Here is a 25,590-nt window from a genome sequence, read left to right as displayed (position 1 = left end):
GTTACCAATTCTATTTTTTTTGGAGAAGGGTAAGTCCGTATATAACTGTTAATATAGCCGTATTTCAAATTCTGTAATTACGGGTCGGTGGATGAAAGCCTAGAATGTAAGTCACTGGTACTTTGAATCTTGAAATGTTCGCGGAATCGCGGTGTTTTTATTTTGTGTTTTGTATTTCGAATTCCACTGTACTGAAAACCAAATTCCCCCTCCTGTCGCGTAATTAAATCGAATTTACGGTATGTTCCAGGCGTCGCAACTTGCGTCAAGTGCAGCCACTGGAACGGAAATGACGTAGGAAGAAACAATTCAACAGTACGGACAATGACCTTTGAGCTCATTTGATGTTTTGCATGTTTGTGTTGCTCTTTACAGCACGGTAGCACAAACAGGTGGCTTGCGTCATTTGTGTCGTCAAATATTTTGGGAAACATGCACAAAAACAATGGGCATTTCATCAATTAAATATCTGTTACGTTTGGGGCTACTACTGTTCATGTTTGAAAAATTCTGCATGTTTTAAGGTGTTTTTCTTCTTATCAACCATTAGCAACGCACCCACGTGCCACAGACTTCTCAAGTTAGTTTTGGTAATGCTTCAATTCTTTGAAAAATCTGCCACGAAATTCCAAAGACTGATTACCATAACGGATATAGAAATTCCACTTCTTTTCAATTCCAACCACTCCTTAGCTAGATCACGACAAAGTTGTTGTTAATCGAGCTCTTGATCCAAGACGCGTCAGGTAAGGTCAAAGATCATTTGAGCATTGTTGTGAAAGTCGATAACAGGTTGATTAATTTCACGCGATCGACCAATCAAACGCGTCGGTGCCATCACGCATGCTCGGGATTTAATTGGGCCGAGGGAATGTTGGTGAAACGAACACAAGTCAGTCTGGTTGCAGTAGCTGAGAAAACATGTGCGAGCAAGGTACTGTACAATTCTAGCTCTCTCTCACCGTTTTACTGAGATCTTTTGGTTCTTGTTGATCTAAGATTTTAACCGCAGGAAGTGACAATTTTTTTCGGTGTGTATTTTACCATACAGGGCCCCTTCTTTGCTGTGCTGGCTGCCGATACCCCATCGTCAATGAACCGATTCTAGAGGCTCTCAACGGCGAGTGGCACGCCAGCTGCTTCAGGTAAAGACAAGCCTACGTTTGTTTTTCACGAATCGGTAACGAGCAAATTGGCCCTGACACACCGAGACCTAGAGAGGTCTCGCTAAATCAGATTTAGCGGTTTGTGTGTACGCGAGAGGGAGGGGTGAAATGTGGAAATATGATCACGAATGATAAGTGGAGATTCCGATCTTTCCTTCCGGTTTATATCGATATCTAATCCACAACAGATGTTGTATATGTTGTAATATTAGCATGATATTTTACAATGTATTTCTTCTTTGAAAATAAAAAAGAAGATTAAACACATCTAAGCAATCTTAAGCTCGCAAACAGATAAATAACGTTGCAACGTTAGTTGTTTTTGGAAGAAATTCCCACATGATCAAATCCCTGGCACGTGTCCAGAATTATGGTTAGGTTCTTGATTGTATTGTTGCGGGGGGAACAGACACATACATTTTAATTTATTCATCGATCAATTCCTTAAAGGAATTACGTACCAGTCTAGATATTTGAATGTGTGGCAAACAAGTGCACATCGAAATGTGATCTATTGTATCTTGGTATACATGCCAACGGTTGGGCATGGACAACCCGGAAGTGAAATGTCAACACTGCCCCACCAGATGACATCACTCCGTTGTCGCTGATGTCACTTTCTAAATATTGACTAGGCCTTCTGTATATTTAGCTTGGATTTGGAGAACGTAGCAACATTGTGTTGGAATTCCGTAACAAGACGCCATGGGTTTCTCTGGATTCTTCCAGACAAAAGAAAAGGTTTAACAATGGTTGGGAGTAGAAATTATGATGATTAAGCCTTTATATCTTTTTTTTAGTGAGGACAATTTGTCATATTCAATTCTTATAATTTGCCACTTATGTTTGGCCCCTTTTTTTGTCAAAAAGTCTGAAATATATGCATACTCTAAGCATAGATTTATTCAAAATTCAGTGCAGCCTGTTGTCAACGACTTGCAAAACTACAGTTAATAAATGGTATTCTAAGTTGCTTGATAGAAACACATTGTAATGTTTAAGTCTGATATGAAATTTTGAATTCCTTGGTATCTAAGACAAACAGGCACCTTAATATATACAACAAGTGGTTGGAAAGTGAAGGAAAGAAAAGCAGATGTTTTACCTCTTTTGCCAATGTCCACTTTAGATGTGGAAAATTTCTTTGCTACAAAACCAATCCATTTTACAGTAGACCGGATGGGAGATATCTCTTTCATCATCAATATTTTAGAACATGTTGGGTCGTAAGATTATGTTTCCAATAGGGGTGATAAAGACATTTTTTGTTACAAACATAACCTAAATCTGTCTCAAATGTATTAATTCAACAATAAAGCCTGTAAATGCTGTATAATGGAAATCTGTGAAATGACATACCAGTTTCTACTTAGTCATTCCATACTTGAACATCAAGACAAACTCCCAAAATGAAATGATCTGTTCTTCTAAAATAAACTAGCTATGGCACACCAGGCATAGCGTAATGCATTATGCAGGAATAATAAATTTATTTTGTTAAGAAAACGGTGGAAGTGAAGACATGATTCTTGCTCGCTGTCGCAAGGCCTCCCCCTCTGCTAGATTCAGGTACTTCTAGTTGATATCTTTAAATGTTTAAGACCTTGTAACTGTGATTCCTGTGCTTGTGAAATTTAAGCAAAGTGCCATCGTTTGTCTTTTCTGAGACATTATCACATTTTCAATTTCGTATCAGTACCAACATGTTCTGAGCTATACTGTAGAAACACAAATGAAATGTTTTTATGCAAAACAACAGGTGACTGTGCATATTGGTTCTAAAGCAGAAACGAAACTGATTTTTCGTCTAAAACCCTCTGTAGAAAATGTCATATCTTAAGTTAAATCACAGATCATACAATTGCCAGTGTAGAAATATTTTTACTAGTATTTTGGTTGATTGCAGTTAACGTTAAGCTATATTCGCAATTGATACAAAGTTTAAATGCCCCCCTCCCCCAATCTTTATCGTTTGATTTATTTCCAGAAAGAGCAATGTAGCTAATGTAGCGTTTGGATATTTGTGGCAATTGGCTGGATCCATTTGTGACTGACCATTTTAGAGGGTCATGGCCTCCAAAGGGTAGTTTAGTGGTTAGGCCACTCAGAAAGTACAGCCTGGTTTTAGCATTACTGCCTTGTCCTTGATGTCAAGATCATATATACAGTCAAACCTGTCTATAGCGGTCACTCAAGGGACTGGCCAAAACTGGCCGCTAAGGACAGGTGGCCGCTATGGAGAAAATGTTGGTTAATGATGACCACGAGTGACACATATTTTCAGTACCCACTGAGATACATTTATTCACCGTACAGTACACATGTAAACATTGCATAGGTAAGTCACATTTTAGAAAGTCGATTGTTGTTGCCACCTAGTTAGTTAAGAACAAAATACATGTTGCTCAGTTGCCACTTACTGTTCGTTTTCGACCGTTTTGAAACATAAAATCGTGGCGATACTTTTCCTTAGTCTGTTGTTGTTTCACTTGCCGCTTGTCATTATCAGCTTCTACCATTATGCTAATAGGGTACTCAGAAGAAGGTCGATCTTTTGATGGCTTTATTCTTTTCAGAAAATTGCAATAGCCCAAATTTTACATCATATTAATGTTATTAATATTTTTGTAAAGCTTTTGGTAAAGTAATTATCCTCAGTGATACTTTGCAGCAAAATAAATTTAGCGCATTATAACTCCGAAACAGTGGTGTCTACCGTTGACCTTTGTGCTGCCAACCTCCTTGGTGCTGCTGACTATCAGCGCCATTTTGAAAATTGCGCGAAACACGTTTTGACTTTGAGCACCGGGGAAAACGGATATTGGGCCGGCATTCAAACATTTCCCGAACTTACTGCATCAGCTACATGTGCGAATTGTATTTTCCAAAAAGCTGCCGTAATATTTGTCCAGTCGAAATGCACAGAAATGGTCAATTTTGCTACGATGTACAAACGCAAGCCATGTGAAGAAAATTATACTGACTTCTCGTCAAACCATGGATTTTCTAACAAAGATAAAACATTCTGGTTTTCTTTATTATCATCCTATCCAGTTGAATCCACATAAATTTGATAACTGCGTGAAAAAATGAAGATTTTGAACCCGGCGTGCGGTGGCGATGCGGCTTCTACCGGCGCGCCGTGACCGTTACCGACAGTGTTACTGTACTCGCGGGACTGAAAATCGTCTGGCCGCGACCGCGTTGGACAGGTGGCCGTTATAGCCTAATTCTTAATGCTTATGTCAATGGGAAAAATCCAAGGGACCGACAAAAAGTGACCACTTTGGGCAGGTGGCCGCTATGCAAAGGTGACCGCTAATACAGGTTTGACTGTATCTTGAGAAAATTGCAAAATTATTCAATCTAACAGAAATGCATACTCAGTCATTACTCACTTATATCTACAAACAAAAGTCGAAGTAGATAATTTGAAAGAGTTGTCTTCCTAGGTGCGATTGTATGTAGTGTTTGGTGAGAACGTTTTGCTGTTTGGCATGGTATTTGTCAGTTACAGTTTAAACACCCCATCTGTATCTACAAGGGTATATTATCCCGTTTGTCTTTGACACTTCATATACTGTATTGATAATGGGCTCTTCCATCTAAAAGAGTTTGCTCGTAAATAAGAGACATACTAACTTGTAATAGCCTGTACAATTGCTATGGACAGATGGCCATTCAAAATAGTAGCTATTAAATAAAACTATGAATGACATAAACATGTGCAGGTTTTTAAACTCAAAAGTATGAACTGAGGGTTATTGGTTAATCAAACTGTGGCTATGAAATTATAAATGAAGTAACATTTAAAAAGTACAGTTGAAGGGAGACATAAACATGCTGTGTAATTTAGTGAAAAAAATCATGTAGTTTTTAGTATCCATCATGACTAACAATCACATTCACTATCTGGTTTTGCTGTGTCATGACTTTGGGGTGGAGAGGTCACCAGGAAAATATAACTACCGAGAACATTTCAAGGTTTACAGTGAGAGAGCTTCACCTCGAGCAATTTGGCAGTGATTGTTATGATGATATCGTCTGAAATACCTTTTCAAAACTTGTGTAAAATGTGCAAAATTAAAAGGTTAGCATTGATTGAAACCTAATCCTGCACCTGAACCTCTGCGGACCTCAATCCAGACCTGAACCTGAACATGATTTTAGGTACACAGCACTACTTGGTAATTCCTCCAGTAGTTTCAACACTGCACATAAGACTACCAGACAGTTACAGAGTACCAGTAGCTTGGGTATTCTGTACTAGCCCTCAGGATCAGTACTACCACTAGCCAGACAAATTACAGAAGCGGAGTCACACATACGATATAAATCTCCCTGTGCGACCAAATTGTGATCAACCTTTCCGTTCTTAGGGCAGAGAGGGGAGATAGCATCGCCTTCGGAATTTTGATGAGGAAGTCTAATTAGCATGATAGCATTTTCAGGGGAAGGACAATTTGACAGACATCGAGAACCATTTGTTGATATTATCTCATGATTTTGTTGTTTTCAATGAGACTGAGACACATCCTTTTTTCTGACATATTATGCCAACACATACATGTGGATTACCAACCAGTATCTTTATATTTTGATTAAACGTGCATGATTAATTTTTTTTGTGTGAAACGGCAATGCTTATATTCATGTTGAGCCATAAACATGGATAGTAAATAGTTTTTCTAAAACTAGGGCCGAATTATCAGGCTTGTTTACATGTACAGAGACACAAAAACACATTATACCGAAACATATTGCATTATCGTAGAGCGTTACAAGGTGTACGATGTCTAAAATGTAATAAGTTAACAACTTTATATTTCTGTGCCATATCTAAAAGCATAAATAGTTGTCAAGTTGTGTGTCAATTTAGAATTTATTGGTGCTCTATCAGATTATTTTTCAGTCTTTTATGGTATTTTGTTTTTAACTGAGTTGGAATTATAGTATTGTACTGTACCGAGGACCTTCACTGTACTATCCAGATCAGCATGTTGTTGGGATGGTAAGTGTTCTAAATTGTGATGGAGAAAGCAGTTGTTGCAAATTGGTCTCTAGCCAGTCTGACCTGTCACGCTATAACGTCATTCTTATTGATCAGTACGGTCTGCTTCGGGCCAAAATGTCAATTTGTGGTCCAAGTTGGTCGATCAGTCACCCGGAAAAATTGGTTAATTGACAGGATATGTTGTCAAGGGAACCACTGATACAAAAATGTGCTCTTTCTGAGCATAATTTGGAACATATGAGTAAGCATATTATCAATCATTGAGAAAGGGCTTAATCATGGTCATAAATTTTAGTTATCATATTTTATTTATCAGGCCCATGGCCGATATCCAACAAACACTGAAACAAAAATATATTAAGTACTTTGAAAATATACCTGTCTTACAAATCTCCGTACCTATATCTTACCTATGAATTAAAACTACAGAATAAAAACTACAGAATAAAAACTACTAATAGTAAGTTGGCATATACATGTACTACAAATGCACATATTATACATTTGTGTAATGAGGATGAATGCAAATTGTTGATATTCTATTAAAGAGATATCTATGAATGACAACAAATATCTTGTTGATGTTTATTCCAGGTGTTCCGTGTGTAACCTAATTCTGACCACCTGGTACTTTGAGAAGGATGGGTACCTGTACTGTAGACGGGACTACTGGGCCAGATTCGGCCAGGCCTGCCACGGATGTGCCCAGGTCATCACCGGGCCCATTATGGTAGGTGCATTATTTGTGACGGCCATCTTGAAATGGCTGCCATCTTGACTCAACATGTAAGCATGAGACTTGGACCCCGTTCATATTAAGCCTATCATAGCCGGTTGAATTAAATGATTAATTTAAAGATTTAACTGGTTAATTTAGCCGGCTATCTTTGCCCAATATAAACGCAAATTAACTGGTTAAATAAGGGTTTTAGCAGGTTAACTTGAAACCACCTCCTTACCAGTGGGTTTAGTGTAAAAATATGCAACTTTTATGGCTGCAAATCCAATAAGAAAAACATCTTGTTGTTTTGCTTTCTATTACAGTACAAGCAAACCGCATGGTCCTTTAGCCTTTAGGCAGTGAAAAAACTGTCCCCCAAATTCAACTAGGTAAATTATGTCTATGGCATTTATAGCAGTCACTACAATTAGATTAAATTCTACTACAATTAGATACTTTCCGCAAGAGGCCCTTTTTACAACTGAAAAAATGTCGACAGTTATTCTTTTCTTTTTTTTACAGTTTTGGCTGACATACAGCCTGAGGTCTGCCCATTATGGCTTAGTTGTTTAGTGTTTCAAAGGGCTACCGTACCTACCTACCTAGTCCCTTGACCTCCGGGTCGTTGGGGGGACAAGGTAGCAGTGAAGATGGAGATCTGTCTCCAGGCTCGTCTAGCACCTAATAATGATTACTGATCAAGATTTTAAATTATTCAAGAGAACACCTCAGCGCCAAAAATTAAGTCATGCCAGACAGAAACTATATGCTACACAGGTGCGAGCAATTCACCATCATTGACTTGTAACAAATCAATCGACCTTGTCCTATATTTGAGTGGTGCAACTCGAAGTTGAAGTTAAATAGAGAGAGTCCAGCATTATTTAACCCCCACTTGTGGTGGGAAAGAGGATGTTGATTCGGAAATGCAATCCGTTTGTGACGTCCGCATCTATTGTTATGTAAACTGCTAAGTGGGAAAATCCTGGTCCTTCTCACATGTAGTGTTATTATGAGCTAGTCGGCTCATTAAAGAAAATGTAGTAATTTCATACTGGTGCCAAGGATCATGTTCAATAGAAGACAGGTGGATTCATAAGACAGTCTTAAGATTGTTTGTGAAATACCAAAGCTCAGACAACTTCCTTCCCTTTGTTCCTTGTAATGTATGCTATCCTGAAGTTGCTTCAAGAGGAATTCTGTGTGCTCTAACAACCCATTGTACAACAATAGTCATCTTAATACAAGAATGTTTTCCTCAATGCAATGGAATGCAGTGGGTGTAGCCTGTGAGCCAATATTCACATGAAATATCACATAACTAGGAAATTGAGACAGCAAGTCATTGATATGATACCATCTTCTAAGTTCTATTCAGTTGAAGGATTAAATTTGCTACTCTATCTGTTATTTGATTGCTATCACTAATTAAGCCAGTGTTTCTAATTAAAGGGTGTGCACTGTCAACACACTGTGATAAGTCAAGGCTAACTCTTGTGTTTTCAGTGTGGTATGTGGTTTGGGATGCTGTATTTTCAGAGTCAGAGTAGAGTCTATTGTTTGAGTGTTTACTAAAAAGGCGTGGGAAACCCAACCAACGTATTCCTGTGTTGACATAGCAGGCCTTTCCCTTGCCTTGATTCTGTAAAGTCACTGATGCGAAAAGTAGAGCAACTTGCTACTTAGTAGTGGAAAAGTGAGGGTGTGCGTAAAATTAAGGGCATGGGTCTAACAATTTTTGGTCAGACCAATGTTGTTGGATAAACAATTCTTGAGAATACTAACTGTTTAAAAAAACCTGGCTTATGATTTTAAAATTTGGATCGCAGTAATAGAAATTTAGATAATTATATAGACTTATAAGTTATATGTGTAGAGTATTACAAAGATCTTTGTAATATAAGATTGAATAACTTTGCCCTTTTCAAACATGTGTTGTCAATTGCAGCTCTCTTATTGTATTGTCATCAAGTTTTTGTTGTGTACACTTTGTAACATTCTACTCATTGCTATGCAGTATCATTGTGTTGTTGTTAACCTTCTCCCTGCTGCCTAACCCCATAACCAATACAAAATTGGTGTCAAATATCTTAACCTTAACGTGCTGATGGTTAAACAGTGCCTGTGTCTGTCATTCCAGGCCGCTGGGGAACACAAGTACCACCCAGAGTGCTTCTTGTGCATGAACTGTGGGATCTACATTGGTGATGGGGACACATACGCACTCGTGGAGAGATCCAAGCTGTACTGGTAAGTCGTTGTCTGAAATAAGACAACAATGTCGTCACCATGAAAAAGAAAGTGTAGACTCTAAGTAATTCTTCTATGTACAGTATTTACAGGTTCATTGTATTACTAGTAGGGAAAAACTGTGTCATCTTGGCCTAACAGTTAGGATGTTTGGCCCAGAGGTCTTGGGATCGAATCCTCTTACATGCCGCCAATGTTGTGCCCTTATGAAGCTTAGGGCACTTAAATCCTCCCTCCACTCAGGTGTAAAAATGGGTAGCTGACTTCGGTTGAGGGCAAAGGCAATGGCTAGAGAGGGTTGGTTTCGCCTTCCAATACTGTACCCTAGACACAGTTGATTTTACCCACTACCCCAGCGACCTCAAAAAAGGCTATAGGACTACCTTTACCTTTAGAAACTGATTAACAGAGAGGACGGTTTTCTTACTAAACAAATTTTGCTTGGAAATTGTATGGTACTTCATGTGTGATCCCCCTTACAGCGGGCCCTGCTACAGACATCTCATCATCACACCGACCAATCACCAGAAGTCTCCGACTAATCACATCCCCCACACGGTGTCACTCGTAGAGGTCCAGCCGACCCCAGACGGCAGCAAGAGATTCTCCTATGAGAAAACGGAGGGTCGAAGAAGGAGTCTTCGTGTAAAGGAGTATGTACCAGTAGATCATTTATTTATGCTACTGTTATTATTTAAAGATTTCTTTGTCTCCAGCTTTATCTTTTTTTCCTTCCCACTCATTTTTTTGGAGCTCAATGTTCTTGTTGTGAAATTGAAAAAAAAAATGGTTTCATCACTGTCTATGTTCTTGCTAAAAATGTGCTCATTTGCCTACATGTACATGTACATGTATATGCATATAACTTATTCTTGAATCTTTGGACAAAAAAATGTAAAATAGGCTAAAGTGTGCCATACTTGTACCTATATGTGCCATGTTTACGATGTTGGAAGAGTTCACAGTAGAACAGTAGAAAATGGTTGTCATGCTCTGTATAATCTAAATGATAAGAACGTATGTTGGCTTAATTAACCTTTTGCACACTGAAGTAGGCATTAAGCTACCATTTGTTTACTGGTTACGGGGTAAGGCAGCAGGGAGAAGGTTAATGTGACTAATCTTTTGCATGTTTTGCAGGGTGGACCCCCTCAGCCCCGATCTGCACCTGCAGCCAGGTGATCGCATTCTGGAAGTCAACGGTACGCCGATCAAGTCTGCCACTTGGGACGAGGTAGGGAGAATCTCAGATTTACAGTACTGAATGTGTTTCATAGAAATAACCAATCTACAATATATTATGTATATGTTGGAAGAGATTGCTGATTCTTCTGATAGAGACAGTGATCCAAGTCTCTTTTGACAGAGATCTCTATGCGTTATGTTAATAATATATTATTCTGAATGTACTCTTCATTCAGTAAATTTTAAGTTTATTATGCACAGAAAAATGTAAGGAACGTGGATCAGGATCTCTAATTGGTAGAATCAAGGATTGCTGGTTGATTGCTGAAGTTTCAATTCTTAAATTTTCCTGCGTACAAATTAGTACAAGGATTGCATGAAATTGTTGTTGTTTTTCTCCTACAGGTTGAAAGCATTATCCAACAAACTTCCCAGCCGCTACAACTTACAGTGGAACACGACCCGCACTACCACGAGCAGGATGGGTCGTCCGAGGGGTACTGTTCGGCGCCCACCTCCCCCTTACAGAGAACCAAACTCACCAAGTCGTACAGCGAGAGCCAGTGTTCCAGTCCCGAGGTGGAGGGGAAGAAAAGAAGGTCGCTAGAGAGAACGATGTCAATGCCGTGAGTACTGATCCTTCTGTATCTCTTTATACAAGCCGTATAACTGACCTTCAGCATAACACACCAGTTTCTGCATCTGTATATCCTGTATAACCACCTTTGCAGGCACAGGTTTAATTTTCCCAGTGATCTCTCCAATGCAAATTCATGACACCATGCTACAGTACTGTAAATACAGAAATTTTTGCTGTGGTTTTAGAGGCTCTCCAGAGATTAACTACCAAGGCAGTAGGACCCTATCTCCAATGAGAAGAGACTTGAGCAGATCAGAATCGTTCAAACCTCACAAAACCAACACCAGAATTTTCCGTCCTTGTGACTTGGTGCACGGGGAGGTTCTGGGGAAGGGTTTCTTTGGACAGGCCATCAAGGTACACTGTTTCTCCTTACATTATATAAACTTTGCTTACTCGAAATACAAATATTAAAATATCAAGCATTAACCTTCATTGATAATAATATATCAATCCGCCGGGTTACATATATCTGCCACTTTCAAAAACAGTGGGTTTGAAAGATCTCTAGTGCAGCACTCCCAAATGCACAGTTTAGATATACAGGATTGTATTATAATTACTGGGGGACGTTGGGTTGGAGATCTGTTTGGACGTATCTTTTCAGGTTGGCGGAATTATGTACCCTGGTGGACTTATCTTAGTAGATGTTATGCCTTTCAATTGTCAAGTTTATCTTACTTTGCATACAAAATTTTGTCATTCATTTCAAGGTCACAATTATTCTGTTTTCCTTTCAAGGTCACACACAGGGAGACAGGGGAGGTCATGGTCATGAAGGAACTAGTCAAGTTTGATGAAGAGGCCCAGAAAAACTTTCTTAAAGAGGTAAGTGTTGGTTGCCTATCTATTAGAAAACTGGGGCATAATTTTCTTCCATTGGTTCCTTGGCACACTAGCATGTGGAGCTTCTAATGTTGCTACAGACAGAAGTAGAAAGTGTCTTGGACCTGTCCTTGGTGCTGAATAACAGCCCAAAACAGGTTAACAGGCCTGTTTGACCGGTTAGCATCATTGCAGCACCAGAAAATTAATAAAGAGTAATAATTGGTGCAAGGTTAATAAAGAGTAGTAATTGGTACAAGGTAATAGCAGACAGTAATTGTCTTCATTTTTACCTTGTTAACATTTCAATTCAGAGTTTTGGTATAAAACCTGGTTCTCTAGTTCCCCCCTTCAGCTGCTGATGAAAGACAGCAAATACAGTCTGAAACATCTGACTGTTTCAAAATTTTATCCAGTTGACTGCTTGATTAAATGTCATTTGGCATACTTCTTGCTTCTTTCACTGTAAGTTTATGTTCACTGTTTTCACGGTCGTCTTTGTACCGTGAACATATCATCACCGTGAAAAACCTGTTGTAACTATTTATGATTCCTTCATTCTGTAAATCACTTGCCACCACCGTGAACTTAGCGTTCAGTGAAAATATCCATTTTCCTTACACCATGAAATTTTGCTGCTGTGAAGATAAAGTGAATTACAGTACGGTAATAATTTATTGTTTATTGACATTTTTTTCTGAACATTTTGTTGTTTCAGGTTAAAGTGATGAGATGTCTTCACCATTCCAACGTTCTCAGATTTATCGGGGTTTTATACAAGGGCAAGAAACTCAACCTTGTCACAGAGTACATCGATGGAGGAACTCTGAAAGACAAACTTAAAGACATGGTGAGGAACTCACAGTATCTACTCAAACATGTGCTTGTAATGATAATATGATTTTTATTATTACCTCCATGAAAATGGTTTGAAAATATGTGTTTGTGTATCCGCAAGCAATAACTTTCATGTAAGAATTAAATTGGAACCTCTGGATGAATTGTAATGATATTTGGTACATGTATGTGGGTAGGTGTTGTGTATGTGACAGTCAATGCTGATTTTGGGCCCTCTGGTGGCTAAGCTTAGTACTGCAGCAGAACTTCCGTTTTTTGTATCTCTTGTCTTGGACATGCTATGGTCTTGATTTTCGATGGTAGGTAGCTTTTGATGTGAGGCAGTTGAGTATCTAGTCCATAAAACCCAGTTAAACCCAGCATGTTCTGTTAGTCCACAAGCTTTTGTTGTATGTACTGTTATATATATTGGCCTGGAATAAATGTAAAACTTTATTCTTGAATTGTCATCTAGGCTGAGCCTCTGCCTTGGATCCAGAGAGTGAGATATGCAAAAGACATTGCAACAGGAATGGTGAGTATTCATATATTCATAAATTTGCGGAGAGTTGAAAACAGGAGAGGTGAAAAATGCCAAAATAAAACCACTGCAAACATTCAAAGATTTACAGGGCTGTACTTGGCATTGGTAAGACTGTCACACTTCCACCATCAACCTTCCAGTCCCATTGGTTGTTAGCTTTATGGTTAACATGCATGGATTTTCCCACATGGCTCAATTAGGCATTATAGCTTTGTCATTCATCACCAGAGTGCCACTATATATATACACACAAGTCATTCCACATTTGTCATTGTCACTCTATTGATATGATGGAAGATTTCTTTCACAGTAAAAAATGTGATCACTTGAGTGAGTAGAATACCAAATACTGTTGAATAAGAGAAGTGTAATTTTGCATTTAAAAAACCAAAGTCGATAAACAAAAACTATCAATGTTCTTGCAAGGTATATGTCATGATCTCCTTTTGGGCATCTAGTTGTTTTTACTGTGTATCTAACTTTTGATTACCTGATAGATATTGTGCAACTTTTCTGTCTCTTTTATGCATTGCAACGTGAGTGATGTTGTCCATTGTTTTATACAATTTTGAAAATGTTACATGTATTTGTACTGCCATTTCTTTGACTGAATGTTATACTTGTGTTCTACAGGCTTATCTACACTCTATGGGAATCATTCACAGAGACCTGACTTCACAGAACTGCTTTATCAGACAGGTAATTTCTTTTCTCTACAACGCAAGTCAATGAAGGAAGTTCCTGGTATATCTACTAAGACAAAAATGATTTATTTGCATGCCTCATTGAATGTGTCTTAAATACTCTTATACATATTTATATTTAACCTTTTCTGTTTATGTCAGGTTTATTGGTATTTTCGTACCTTTGATAGCCAATGAGGCCATTTTTGGTGGTCTCTTTGATAATTTTTCCCATTAAGTTAACATTCCCATAAAATCCTGTCTATAGTGACCACCTGTCCGTATAGATCAGAGTTCATCAGTTCCTCGAGTGGTCTTTTTGGTCAGGTTTGACTGTACTTACAATACAGTACTTTGTTGTGTGTAATTATATATAAAAGAAAAAAGTCAAACCTGAGACATTTTCTTCTAAACTCTTTAGGATACTCAAGAAATTGTGGTGGCAGACTTCGGACTGTCGAGAGTCATCGTGGAAGAGAAGGAGGAAAGACCTCCGAACCTCAAGGCGGAGAGAAGGTTTAAGAAAGGTTCTCCCAAGAGGAAGAAGAGGTACACTGTGGTGGGGAACCCCTACTGGATGGCTCCGGAGATGCTCCGAGGAAAGAGTTACGACGAGAAAGTGGACCTGTTCTCATTTGGGATCGTGCTTTGCGAGGTAAGGTCAAAAGCAGTGTACATGTCTTTGTTCATTTGTTCAGACCCTTGTAGTGCCTAATGGCACATACATGTAACATCCATTACCATAATACCGCCACGTTTACTGCAATTTCTAAAGTGATACTAATTTAGCAAGGGAGCAACTCATTGTTTTTTCCTGGTTACATGTCGATGTTATAGCTTACCTTTGCCACTTATGCCGTGTATGTTTTTTGTCTCTCTTGATCTCCTAAAAACGAAATATCGCAATCGTAAGATGTTGCGGAAATGCACCGAGAACTTGCGTGCGCACGGAAGGGGGTTCCATAATACCGCCAGGAAGAAACTCGGCAATTATCTCCCCATTTTTCACCATTATACATCAGCTGTTGTTCCTTTCTTTCGGGGTAGTGTGTGCCCTAAATATAAAACGATGTCTGGGGATTAAAAAAATCAATCGAAAACGGATGTAAACTGTTGCGAATTTTGATTTACTGTAGCCCGTCACAACTGCTATCACGTAAAACTTACGTCTGGCGTTCTACTATGGTTCAGTTCACATAATGGCGGCTTCGTTTTTAGCGTAACGGTCGTATTAATTGTTGGTCTTATCCAAAAATTAAGATCGTCAAGATCGCAACTAGTCCCGCGTGCCCACCACCCCTCGTAATTGATATCTTGAGGGTTAAAGTTGACACGGCAGTTCTACTATGCCGCTGGGCATGAATCAGGAACAGTTCTCTCATGAGGACCGGCGGCCGCAATGTTCGATCCAGTTATGGAAGAATCCCAAGTGTGCCATGCAAATAAACACATTTTCATTGGCTGTTTATCACAGAAAATTTATTGGTTCCTGAGTAAATCTTTATTACTAATTTTCGTCTCCCATGCAATTACAAATGGTATCGACGTGGGGTCCCCAGTTGCAGCGGAGGGGTGCAAATTGTTTGAACCGCGATTTGGGACCAAACAATAGAAGGGTTCATAATCCTACTATAAACTGTTGTTTCTTGGTGAAAAATTCATCTATAGATATAATGCATATAGTGTGATGCATGTAGATGCAAAACATTTCTCAGTGCTTTATAGAAATTACACCCGCCCCTTCAAACTATTGGTTTCGCCGAGATTTTCGCGGGAATTTTCCTGTTACGGGGGAGGAGCCAGTCTCGGGCGAAAACAATGAAAATGGCGACGTTCTATTTTGCGCCAGGTCAACCGCAGTTACGGCGATTAAACAACCGTTCTTGACGATAGATCACACTTTGACACGAATTGAAGGCCAGTAAAAGAAACTTTATTTTGCTGTTGTTTAAATAATCGTCTTGAGCTTGAAGCACGTGCGATTATTATACGCAAATCCAGCGACAACGTGTGATGGCATGATGATATGTTCTTCCCACGACGCGCTCGTCAGACTGTCATGATAATTGATCGAAAACACTAGACCTCGTCGTCTTCGAATGCCTCGTTAGTGAGGCCTTTCTTAGAGTGTATTAATCACCTTGATGTCTGAAGTGTGCATACCTCGGAAATCACTGTTGCTGCACGAGTAGATCTCTTAAAATTCATCGCTTTTTAGATTTGGCGGTATTATGCTTAGTGGCGGTATTATGGTAATGGATGTTAGGTGCCAGCAAGTTTCCTTGCTGTTTTTATAGCAGGGTATATATTTAAAGGGAGGGTTGTAAGCCCTTTAACCTGCTAGAACATGTTGCGTCCCTCTCGTTGATCTCTAATACCTATGGAAGCACCTTTGGAATAATGTCAATATCGAGACAGGCTAATGTAATCTTTTCATAAAGCTGTTACGTCTTTGAAGCCAGGAAGTTGCAGAGACTTGTTACATAAATGTATAACCTTGTAGGACGTCCCTTTACCAACTAATGGCTCAGCCCATGGCTTGAATCAGATCAACTCGGCCCAATACCCTAACCCTTAACCTAGTCCTCACCCAAACCCTTAGCCTAACCCTAACACATACCTATAAACATACCCTAACCTGTACCCTGAACCTAACCTACACTCCAAGTAGAGGTTGTTGGGGAAAATTGTGGCCTTATTACGGTATTATCATATGGCCCGAACGTTGGGCAGGGCGGAAAAAAAAAAAAACAATACGAGTTTAAAAAGGTCACAATTTTCCTCATGAACCTCTGCTTGGAGAGTAAATCTAACCCTCAGATAGTTGACCAGGGGTCCTTATAATCTACTTCGCCCTATTTACTGAGCTGAGTTGGTATATGAAGTGTCGAATCATCCTGATACGGAATCAAGGCAGAGATGTAGGCAAAGTCACGACACCATCTGTGTGTGGGAGGGAATCAGTGTTAAAGGAATAAAATTCTCACGACAGCACAAAAGACTCAGCTCGGCTCTTTCCAGCATTGAAATCAGAGCTAATTTCCTGTCTCCACAGCGGCATAATTTCAAAGGTTGTTTACAGGAAGTCGGCTGATTTGTACAGTCTACATGGAAACAGGCCACGGGATGTTCCAATTAAGAGTTAAGAGTGGGGGGATGTACATTATGATTCCTTTTGATTGTAAAGTACAAAATACATGTACCCTTATATGGGGATTGAAAAAGAAATTGGGATGGGGTATGGCTACAAGAACAGATTAAAAAGAGGATTTAGAGGCAACTATCTAGTACATTTCTTCTTCACCCAACATCCTAAAATGGTCTAGCCCCAAAATTTATTTTGCCGAGTTTGCATAAGTCACAGCTGTTGAAAATCAGTTGCTCTGGGAGAGGGGTGGGAGTAATTGTCTGCATTTTGGAAGATTTTGGCCACAGAATAACAATAAGCCTAGCCTGCATGGAGGGGGGGGGGCAAAACTTTACACTAACTACACAACTTCACAAGGACATTATATAGAACTACACTAACGCCTATACATTACGCAAGATTCAGGATTCAATTATGCAAAATGTGGCTAGCACTCTACAAATTATGGTGATATATAAGCTTTCCCTTCAAATTAATGGTTCCTTTGTTTGTTTTATGTTGGGTAATTCCAAAAAGATTGCCTATGCCTTATATGGCAAAGGGCCATGCAGACCATCAAGAAGAGCATGGCATTTGGAATTCAGCCAAAGCTCCCAGCAAGATGTAATTGGAATTCTTACTGTATCTTCTTTTACTGACTTTTGTAAGGTTTACCATGGCCTGTGCACATTTCAGTGACTGTCTGAATATGTTGCAGAAAAAAGGGTTGAGTTAGCAGCGAAATAAACATTGTCTTTAACAACAGATGGCATTTCAGTACCAAGGGAAGGGCTAGTTTGCCTGAGAACATTGTGACAAATAAAAACCAATGGTGGATAACAAAGTCCTTTGCACATAACCAAACGGTTCATTCTAGTAGTTGAGGTTTCAGTGACTCTCTCAGTGTCTGTCACCTTCCTCGGGACAATACCAATTGGTCCCGCTTTGCACTGCAGCTAGGTGTCGCTGCTACACTACGAAAAATGCAGTCCAAAAAATGACTGAGTTTGTGTACCGCCCCCCCCCCCCATCACAGTTCATGACTGGAGTACTTTTTCTGATCCATACATGCAGTGCAAAGTAGAAGCAGTCAGTATTGCCCTGAGGATGGTGACAGGCAGTTGCAGAAACGCTGCGTATATGATTTTTTGGTTGTGTACAAAAAACTTTGCTAACCAGTTGAAACTATTTAGCAGTACACAGCTATTGTAGAGTTTCGGTACAGAATCCTTCATACAATTTCATTAGAAAATTTATTTCCGTCTCCTGCATCTGTAGAATTTTTAGCATCATCCTGACAATGCCAACCAAATTAAGACTCTAATTTAAATCAAGTGTTAATGATTTGTGCATAGGTGCAGAGTTTGACGATGCTCGGGGCCGAGGCACACACAGGGAAAAGGCAGATGTACGTCGTTGTCTTATGTCATTGTCATATGTCCAGAAAATGTTCCGAGTGTGTATCGGGTCTTTGATCACTAGACGGTTTGTTTTAATCTTCACTTTCACATTATAGATAATTGGCAGAGTGAACGCGGACCCAGACTACCTCCCCAGAACTGACGACTTTGGGCTGAATGTGGAAGTGTTCAGGAGCAAGTTCTGCCACGACTGCCCCTCCCCATTCTTCGAGGTCGCCGCCATGTGCTGTGAACTTGATCCAGAGAAAAGGTGGGGATTTCTTTCTTTTTTTCTTTCTAGGCTTACAGCATATTTTCTCCTCTATCAGCTCTACACAAGGACCATTACTATACATCATATTCTTTAGCATGAGTACATAAGGACCACCTGTATGTAAAAGAACCCGAGCCACTTATCGAGAATAGTAGGTGTGACCCGGTGTGCTTGGCTACAAATGCGAGCCGTAGCAAAGCCCCATAGCACTATTGACTACTTTAAAAATGGTCAAACTTCACTTCAGTGTGACCAAATAATGACAATCAGGTTAAAAAGATCATGAGAAACAAATTGATTTGTAGTTGACAATCGTTGATATTTTCCCAATTTCTGGTGTACTTTCAGACCGGAGTTCTATCAGGTGGAAAGTTGGTTAGAGCCCTTGTGCTTACACCTCAGTTGAGAAAGACAAAAAGAGAAGAATCGGGTTGAAAAGATTACGAGAAACAAATTGATTTGTAGTTGACAATCGTTGACATTTCCCAATTTCTGGTGTACTTTCAGACCGGACTTCTATCAGGTGGAAAGCTGGTTCGAGTCGTTGTGCTTGCACCTGGAGCACGGGATCCCACTGTCTTCGGAGCTGAAATGTATCCAGACCAGCAGCCAACCAAGCTATCATGACCAGGGTGCCGTTTTCATGCCTAGTATAACAGTTATGTTTGATGATGATGTCATCAACCTATAGTTACCGAGGTCTTGCCAAAGAAACATCTAAAACGATCGAACCCAGGGCTATCTCCAGGACCCGTCCCTCTGTCCCAGGGTGGAAATTTGATTGTGGAGACAGACAAAAATTTCTCCCCAAAAATCTAAATTTCATGACAAAAAAAGTCATGAATGACATATTTTCGAAGTATCATCAACAGACAGATTCAACAACGAACATGAACATTGACCAAACTCCAATTGAGTCAAATTTTTCCTTTGCAACGCCCCAACTATTAATGACATTGTTAATACCTTGCAAGGCCTACGATAGCCTTTCCCCATACAACGAATGGGACGGATAATAACTGAAAACTGGAGACAGCCCTTTGTGGTCCCCAGACTTTTGTTGCATGTATTATTTGAAGTCTAAATCAACGTTTATCAGATGACAGATGCTCCTGATCCGAGATGTACTGGCTATACTAGTTAGTATTCAAGACTTCGTTCCATAGTCTCTAAATGTTTGGCAGAATGTCTGATCTTTCCAGATTTCGAGAAGTGCAAATTATGGATGTGAATAGTGAATGTAATACTCGCAATGTGACAGTTACTGCATGAAGCAACTGGATAGATTCTGGAAACTTTAAGGTTCAGTTAACTGTTTCCAAAATCTATCCAGTTGCTTGAGTAACTGTTATACTTTCAGAATCTGTATCTTATTACCTGGAGACCGGATGTCTAACTTCATCCGATGTAAGACTTTTTTCTTGTCATTTTCCGTCTGTCTTAGGCGTCCGTCTTTTATTTCCTGGACTTCTGCTGTGCCTATTAGACTGAGCTTTTCAACCTCCTTACATGTATACAACTTTCACAGCTTAGAAAACCAGCATGTTTTTCATTCAATAGTAACCTTCAAGGGAACAGTCATATTTATTTACATCATGCGGTTTTACAAAACCCTTGAGGGCACACCGTAGCTTAATTGGTCTGACCTTTGACCAACAGAGGCAATTTAACGTGGAAAAAACATCTTATGTAAGCAATTAGTATTTGTGTGTGAGCAAGAACACAGGTGTCTTGTTAGGTGAATTCCATCCGATTCATCAAAATGTCAACTTAGGTTTACGTTCAAAAATCTTCAGCAAGACTTGTTGAAACACAGTTCTCATTTTGATGAAATGAAAAGCTGCTAAAATGTTACGAATCAAAATGACTGGTTGGATGGAATCGAATTCACTCACTATTGAAAGACAATCTTGCAGATAATGCTGTTTGCCACTTAAATGTTCGTTTCAGAAGAATTTGGCTTCATAATGTACTTTTCCTTAACCTTCTCCCTGCTGCCTAACTCTGTAACCAATAGGGATTTGGGTGCCAAACGACTACTTCAGTGCGCTACAGGTTTGACCCCCAAACAGTGCGAGTTGCATAACGTGCATGGCAGCATGAGTACATGTTCATCTTGAAATATTTGCGGTGGTTTTATTTTTGCGGTAACCTCCCTGCCACAGATTCACGACACCGCGAATAATTTCTAATCTACTACTAACTGTATACTGCAGAATTGTTTCAACCACAAACAATTGAAACATAAAACATCACTGCAAACTTAAAACACTGCGGAAACCTCCTTTCCCCTTCTACTGCAAAATTAAGTCCCTGCAAAAGTAAATGAATTTACAGTATTTTACAGTTAAATGTCATCATACTCAGGCGCCCAGAAAGTCAAGTCAGCAAAAAGCTTTCATTGCTAATTGGCCCGCTGAGCCCAAACCTCTCACATGTCTTGCTCACTGGGATGTAAAGTAGACCTTGTTAAGCTGTACTCACATCTGATTGGTCAACAGAGTAATGAGAGAGGCAGAAGGCAGGTGTGGTGAGAGGTTAACTTACTGAACTGAATCAAACCTTGTCAAACTGAAATGATTAACTTACTTGTGTTTGAGCTTTTGGAAACTTACTCTTATGAAGTACTTGGAAAATTCATTCTTCAACAAACAAATGTTGCTCAATGAAAACATACAAATTTCAAATGATTAAGCCTACGTCTTAAGGTAGGATACTTCTCCCTTATTGACCACTAAAAATCGTTACAAATGTTGGTTTGTTGACACCATAAAGCATAATAAACAGTCATTCTAATATCATATTTCCATCAGAATTGTGGGAGTTGTTGCCAAAATTACGACTTTTTGTAAAATGTCTTGTTAAGAGGATATTTTCAGGTATACAGGCTTAACTTCTTACTCAGAGTTACCTCATGAAAATATCTCAAGTAAAAATTTTGTTAAATTTTGTTGTTAATGTTTGATAGTACTTCTCATGCTTAGTGGTATTTGGCCCTATAAATATTTTGATGTTTTATTTATTGTACAATGGTACATGTTTGTGCTGTACATTTCCTTCATAGAAATGTTTTTTTTGGAGTTTCTTGAATTCTTATGGAAGATTTTAGATCATTCCCTGCATATAAAACAAAATTGTTATGGATATTTGTGACTCAGTATAGTATTGAATATGATTCCAGATTGCCAGTGTATGTTGTGAAGCTTAGTTAGCACCCTCAGTCTAACAGTATTACTAGTACTATGTCTTGTACTTATTCAAGGATTTGTGAATTCCTTGTAGCCTCGTTTGCAGACTTCCTGGAATGGTGGCGCATATATTGGGAAGGGGGATACGCGATTTCTTACACATACGTATGGAAAGGTGAATGTCCCTCGGCGACATAACTCCCTCTAGGCGAAAGTCCCAGAGCTGGCATTAGAGAACCTTGGCCCGTGTAAGAATTCACGTCACCATCCCCCCCCCTACCCCCCCCCCCCCCCCCCCCAATATATACACCGCCGTTCCAGGAAATCTGCAAAGGAGGCTAAATTCCTTGGTGGCGAGACCACCTTTGAGTGAGGCTGCTTGCTTTGTTTGTGCAATATAGGCTGGGTTTACTCACACATTTTTGAGTCAACTTGGAGTTGACTCAGGACTGTGCAAAGAGAACCCTAGGTCTCTCAAGTAGCGTATTCTGGTAGGAAAACTCCACTTGAGCAGCCCAAAGCTCCTCACACACAGCCCCGAGTTGACTCCGGAAACTTGTGTGTAAATCGGGCCATACTTAGCAATGTTTGTAGAAATATTTCAAGATGGATTATCAAAGTGTGAACAACAAGATTATAGCCAGTGCTTGCAGATGATTAAGAAAAAAAGTTGTAACAGTTAAAATAGCTCTGACATAATCCTTCCGGGTACTCTAAGACTGCCACATTAGAAAACGGTGTTGTCGAGGGCTTCACAAGGATGTCTTGAACACCTGGATATCTGAAGTGTGCATACCTCTCGCATTACTGATACTAAATAAGTAGATCTCTTCAAATTCATGTTTTATCTTATAAATGTGGCAGTCTTCGGGTAGAAATACGAGAGTTGACATAAAATTAAGAGACAAAATGATGGTATGTTTTGAAATGAAGCTGAAATCTGAAAAATGTGGAAAACTCAAGAGAATAAAGAAAATTTCTTCCTCAAACCAGTTGCATTTGGACAGAAAGTGCCTGGTGCTGGATACACCAGTCCTACTTTGATAGCATTGCAAGGATTAACATTTTGCTTGTTTTCCCACTTGAAATTCTATGAGAGAACTTCTGTAAATGTAGAAATGTTCGCGGGGATTTAAGTTCGCAGAAAGGAGAGAATGAAGTGTTCGCAGTGGTTTTGATTACGCGTTTGAAACAATAGTTGAGCGCTACAGTCACACAATGGAACGGCTTTTTGCGGTGGTTTTAACCGCGAACATAAAACCTCCGTGAACATTTCTGCATTTACAGTAAGTTACTGACTATGCCTGAGGTGCATACATTGTAATAGTCTCCTAGGAATGATTCAGACTGACGAATTTAGGAATTAAGATTACTAACGAAGGTTAAAAAAGAATGCTGTTCCTGATTGTCCACTTCATAGTGGACCAAGTAAGGTGTATCTGAATTACCATTTTGCTAGAAATTGTGAAATTGCACTATATATAGATCTATAATTGATTGGAAAGGGTAAGTATCAATTGCAAACCAGCTTGGCTGTAAATCCTTGAAGTGAATATTATTTTGTTATAGATTTGTATTTCAGGCTAGTACAATCATGAAACACTGTGTGGAAAAGTTAAACGATTTACAAAATATCTGTGGAAAAAAAAGTAACAATACTGCTATGACGCCATTCAGTACAAATAGACTTGCCATGACTTTGTTGTGAACATATTTATTTTCCTTGACAGTGAAGACTGTCGAAGGAGCTTAAGCCTTTGTATATTAGACAATAGACACACAGTGTGTTTAATGTATTGTGAACATATCTGTTCATTTGTTGGCTGTTAAAATAAAAATGCTGATATGTTGCAAGGAATAAAGAATGCCTCGTTCCATTATTCTCTTTGGAGCATAAAAGTAACAGGTATTTTATATATCATTTTTTGGTACTTACCCAACAGAGTTAAACCCTATATATCTGATTTAGCAAAATATTGAAGAGATTATTACGTCTAGTAATATACCAAGTTAAATGATAGAAAAGACCTTGCTTAAGAGTGCTACCCAAAGGCTGTCACTAGAGAGCAAGATTGGAACTCCAAATACTGTGTACACACAAAACTACATACAGTAGAATCTGTAATTGGTTACGACATTGAATTTCATATTGTTCTGTAAATAGCGCCCCACAACGGATGTAAGATGAACGACAACAAATACTATAACATAAATGTAACATGATATCAGTCCGTTCTTTGATGAATAATATGAATAGACCCATCCAAGAGATATGATCTCTATCGTCGATTGCATTACATTCTATATACACTCCGTATCAAATCTAGTCGATTGCTCTACATCAGACGTTGCTTGACTGAGGTTCCATGACTCATCACTAGGGTTCGCTTCAATACGGTGTGTGGTTTCTTGTTCGTAAGCTGTTGCTTAGCCATCTCCTGTTACTAGGCGGCGCTTCAATACCGTCAGAGTTATGACAATGTATTCGGGACTCTTCCCATATTACCAATAGATGTCATCGTTTCACACTTTTGCGTGGACAGAAGCCCTAAGATACCGCTAATCAAACAGTTTAAGAAGTACCAGTTGAGAGCAGCAGCAGAAGTTTTATGTCTTTCAATGTATTTATTACGAACAAGCAGCTTATAAATCTGTGTCATATTTGACTGTTGTCCACAGCAGTCTGGAATGGCCATTGTAAATTGATCGTCACTCAAAGGGTTCGACCAAACTTCGACGTCTTTTCTTCTGTTACAAAATCACGTGGTCAAATTGCCAAATTCCGTTTTTTTTCGGGATTGGGAAATAGTGAAATGCTCGCAAAGGGGTTTGGATTTGTGAGAGTTTCAAACCTCAAATCACCATCGATAGTGTATACACATGTATAACCATAAATATTTGACCTAAGTTACAGCTTTAAATTTAAAAGATGTATGTGACGTTGGGTAACATAAATTCGCGGGGTACTTAAATTCGGGATTTTTCGAAAACGGGGCATTTAGGGATATGTGCTAGATGCAACATCAGAAATACCGCTAGAAATGCAAACTTGACAGACTAACGTATTCAGAACACTGTCTGAAAAGCTTCGATAACCATGCATTAGAAGTTGGCTACGTCAAAAACTCTCCGTCCCTTATTGTCACAGTCTGAGGGCTTCGTGGGAGAACTATACCACATAGTTGTTCGCTGGTTTATAAGACAAATGTCACATTCGCTTCCTGCTCAACACAATTATTTACAAGACAACTTATCAGAATCTCTTTTGCTAACCTACAACTGGACTCTAAGTGTGATTAATCATCAAAACGCCTCTTTGTTGCTACAACCAATGGCTACGGCACTACGGTGAATTTTCCCGCCGCCATATTCGTTACCCAGAATCCTGCTATTCGGCATACGACAAACGTTTGCGAGGAACACTTTTTTGTCCAAATGTTGTGTGTGATAGTGGACTGATGGCGATATTTTCCTCAAAATTTGCTCTTAGCACAAGCAGAAACACATGGACATAGTAGTATTTCCATTTCTACGGCATCCAGCTAACGCCCCGATGAATAATGTACGAATTTCTATGACGGTGGGGGTGAACTTTGAGTAGCGTTCTATACCGACTCAACACACGGGTTGTTCCCGGAGGCCTGATGTGTGCGGTACGGCCGTTTTTTCGTGTATTTTTTTTACTTGGACACGTCTATATCCATAGCACTCTCCTCAAGCCAAGGATGGAACGAAT

The 25,590-nt window shown here is 39.3% G+C and overlaps 1 protein-coding gene across 2 annotated transcripts; it reads left to right on the top strand.

The window, feature by feature from the left end:
* The first annotated feature begins 551 nt into the window (after positions 1-551).
* On the top strand, positions 552-23,729 carry LOC136440013 (LIM domain kinase 1-like). 2 transcript variants are annotated; one of them, XM_066435758.1, is made up of 15 exons: positions 552-934; positions 1,052-1,145; positions 6,775-6,910; positions 9,042-9,151; positions 9,634-9,804; positions 10,292-10,385; positions 10,742-10,962; positions 11,162-11,333; positions 11,718-11,804; positions 12,520-12,651; positions 13,114-13,173; positions 13,816-13,881; positions 14,287-14,520; positions 18,509-18,663; positions 19,174-23,729. In XM_066435758.1, the coding sequence occupies exons 1-15, from the start codon at positions 922-924 to the stop codon at positions 19,355-19,357; spliced, it is 1,929 nt and encodes a 642-aa protein (XP_066291855.1). In that variant the 5' UTR covers positions 552-921; the 3' UTR covers positions 19,358-23,729. The 2 variants fall into 2 exon arrangements, with proteins under 2 accessions (XP_066291855.1, XP_066291862.1); XM_066435765.1 differs by lacking the exons at positions 552-934; positions 1,052-1,145 and adding an exon at positions 2,617-2,735.
* Positions 23,730-25,590: the final 1,861 nt, after the last annotated feature.

Source organism: Branchiostoma lanceolatum, chromosome 1, assembly GCF_035083965.1.
Source record: "Branchiostoma lanceolatum isolate klBraLanc5 chromosome 1, klBraLanc5.hap2, whole genome shotgun sequence".
Lineage (NCBI taxonomy): Eukaryota > Metazoa > Chordata > Leptocardii > Amphioxiformes > Branchiostomatidae > Branchiostoma > Branchiostoma lanceolatum.
The sequence above is the reverse complement of the archived record's forward strand: the minus strand, read 5'-3'. Positions and strand labels throughout refer to the sequence as shown.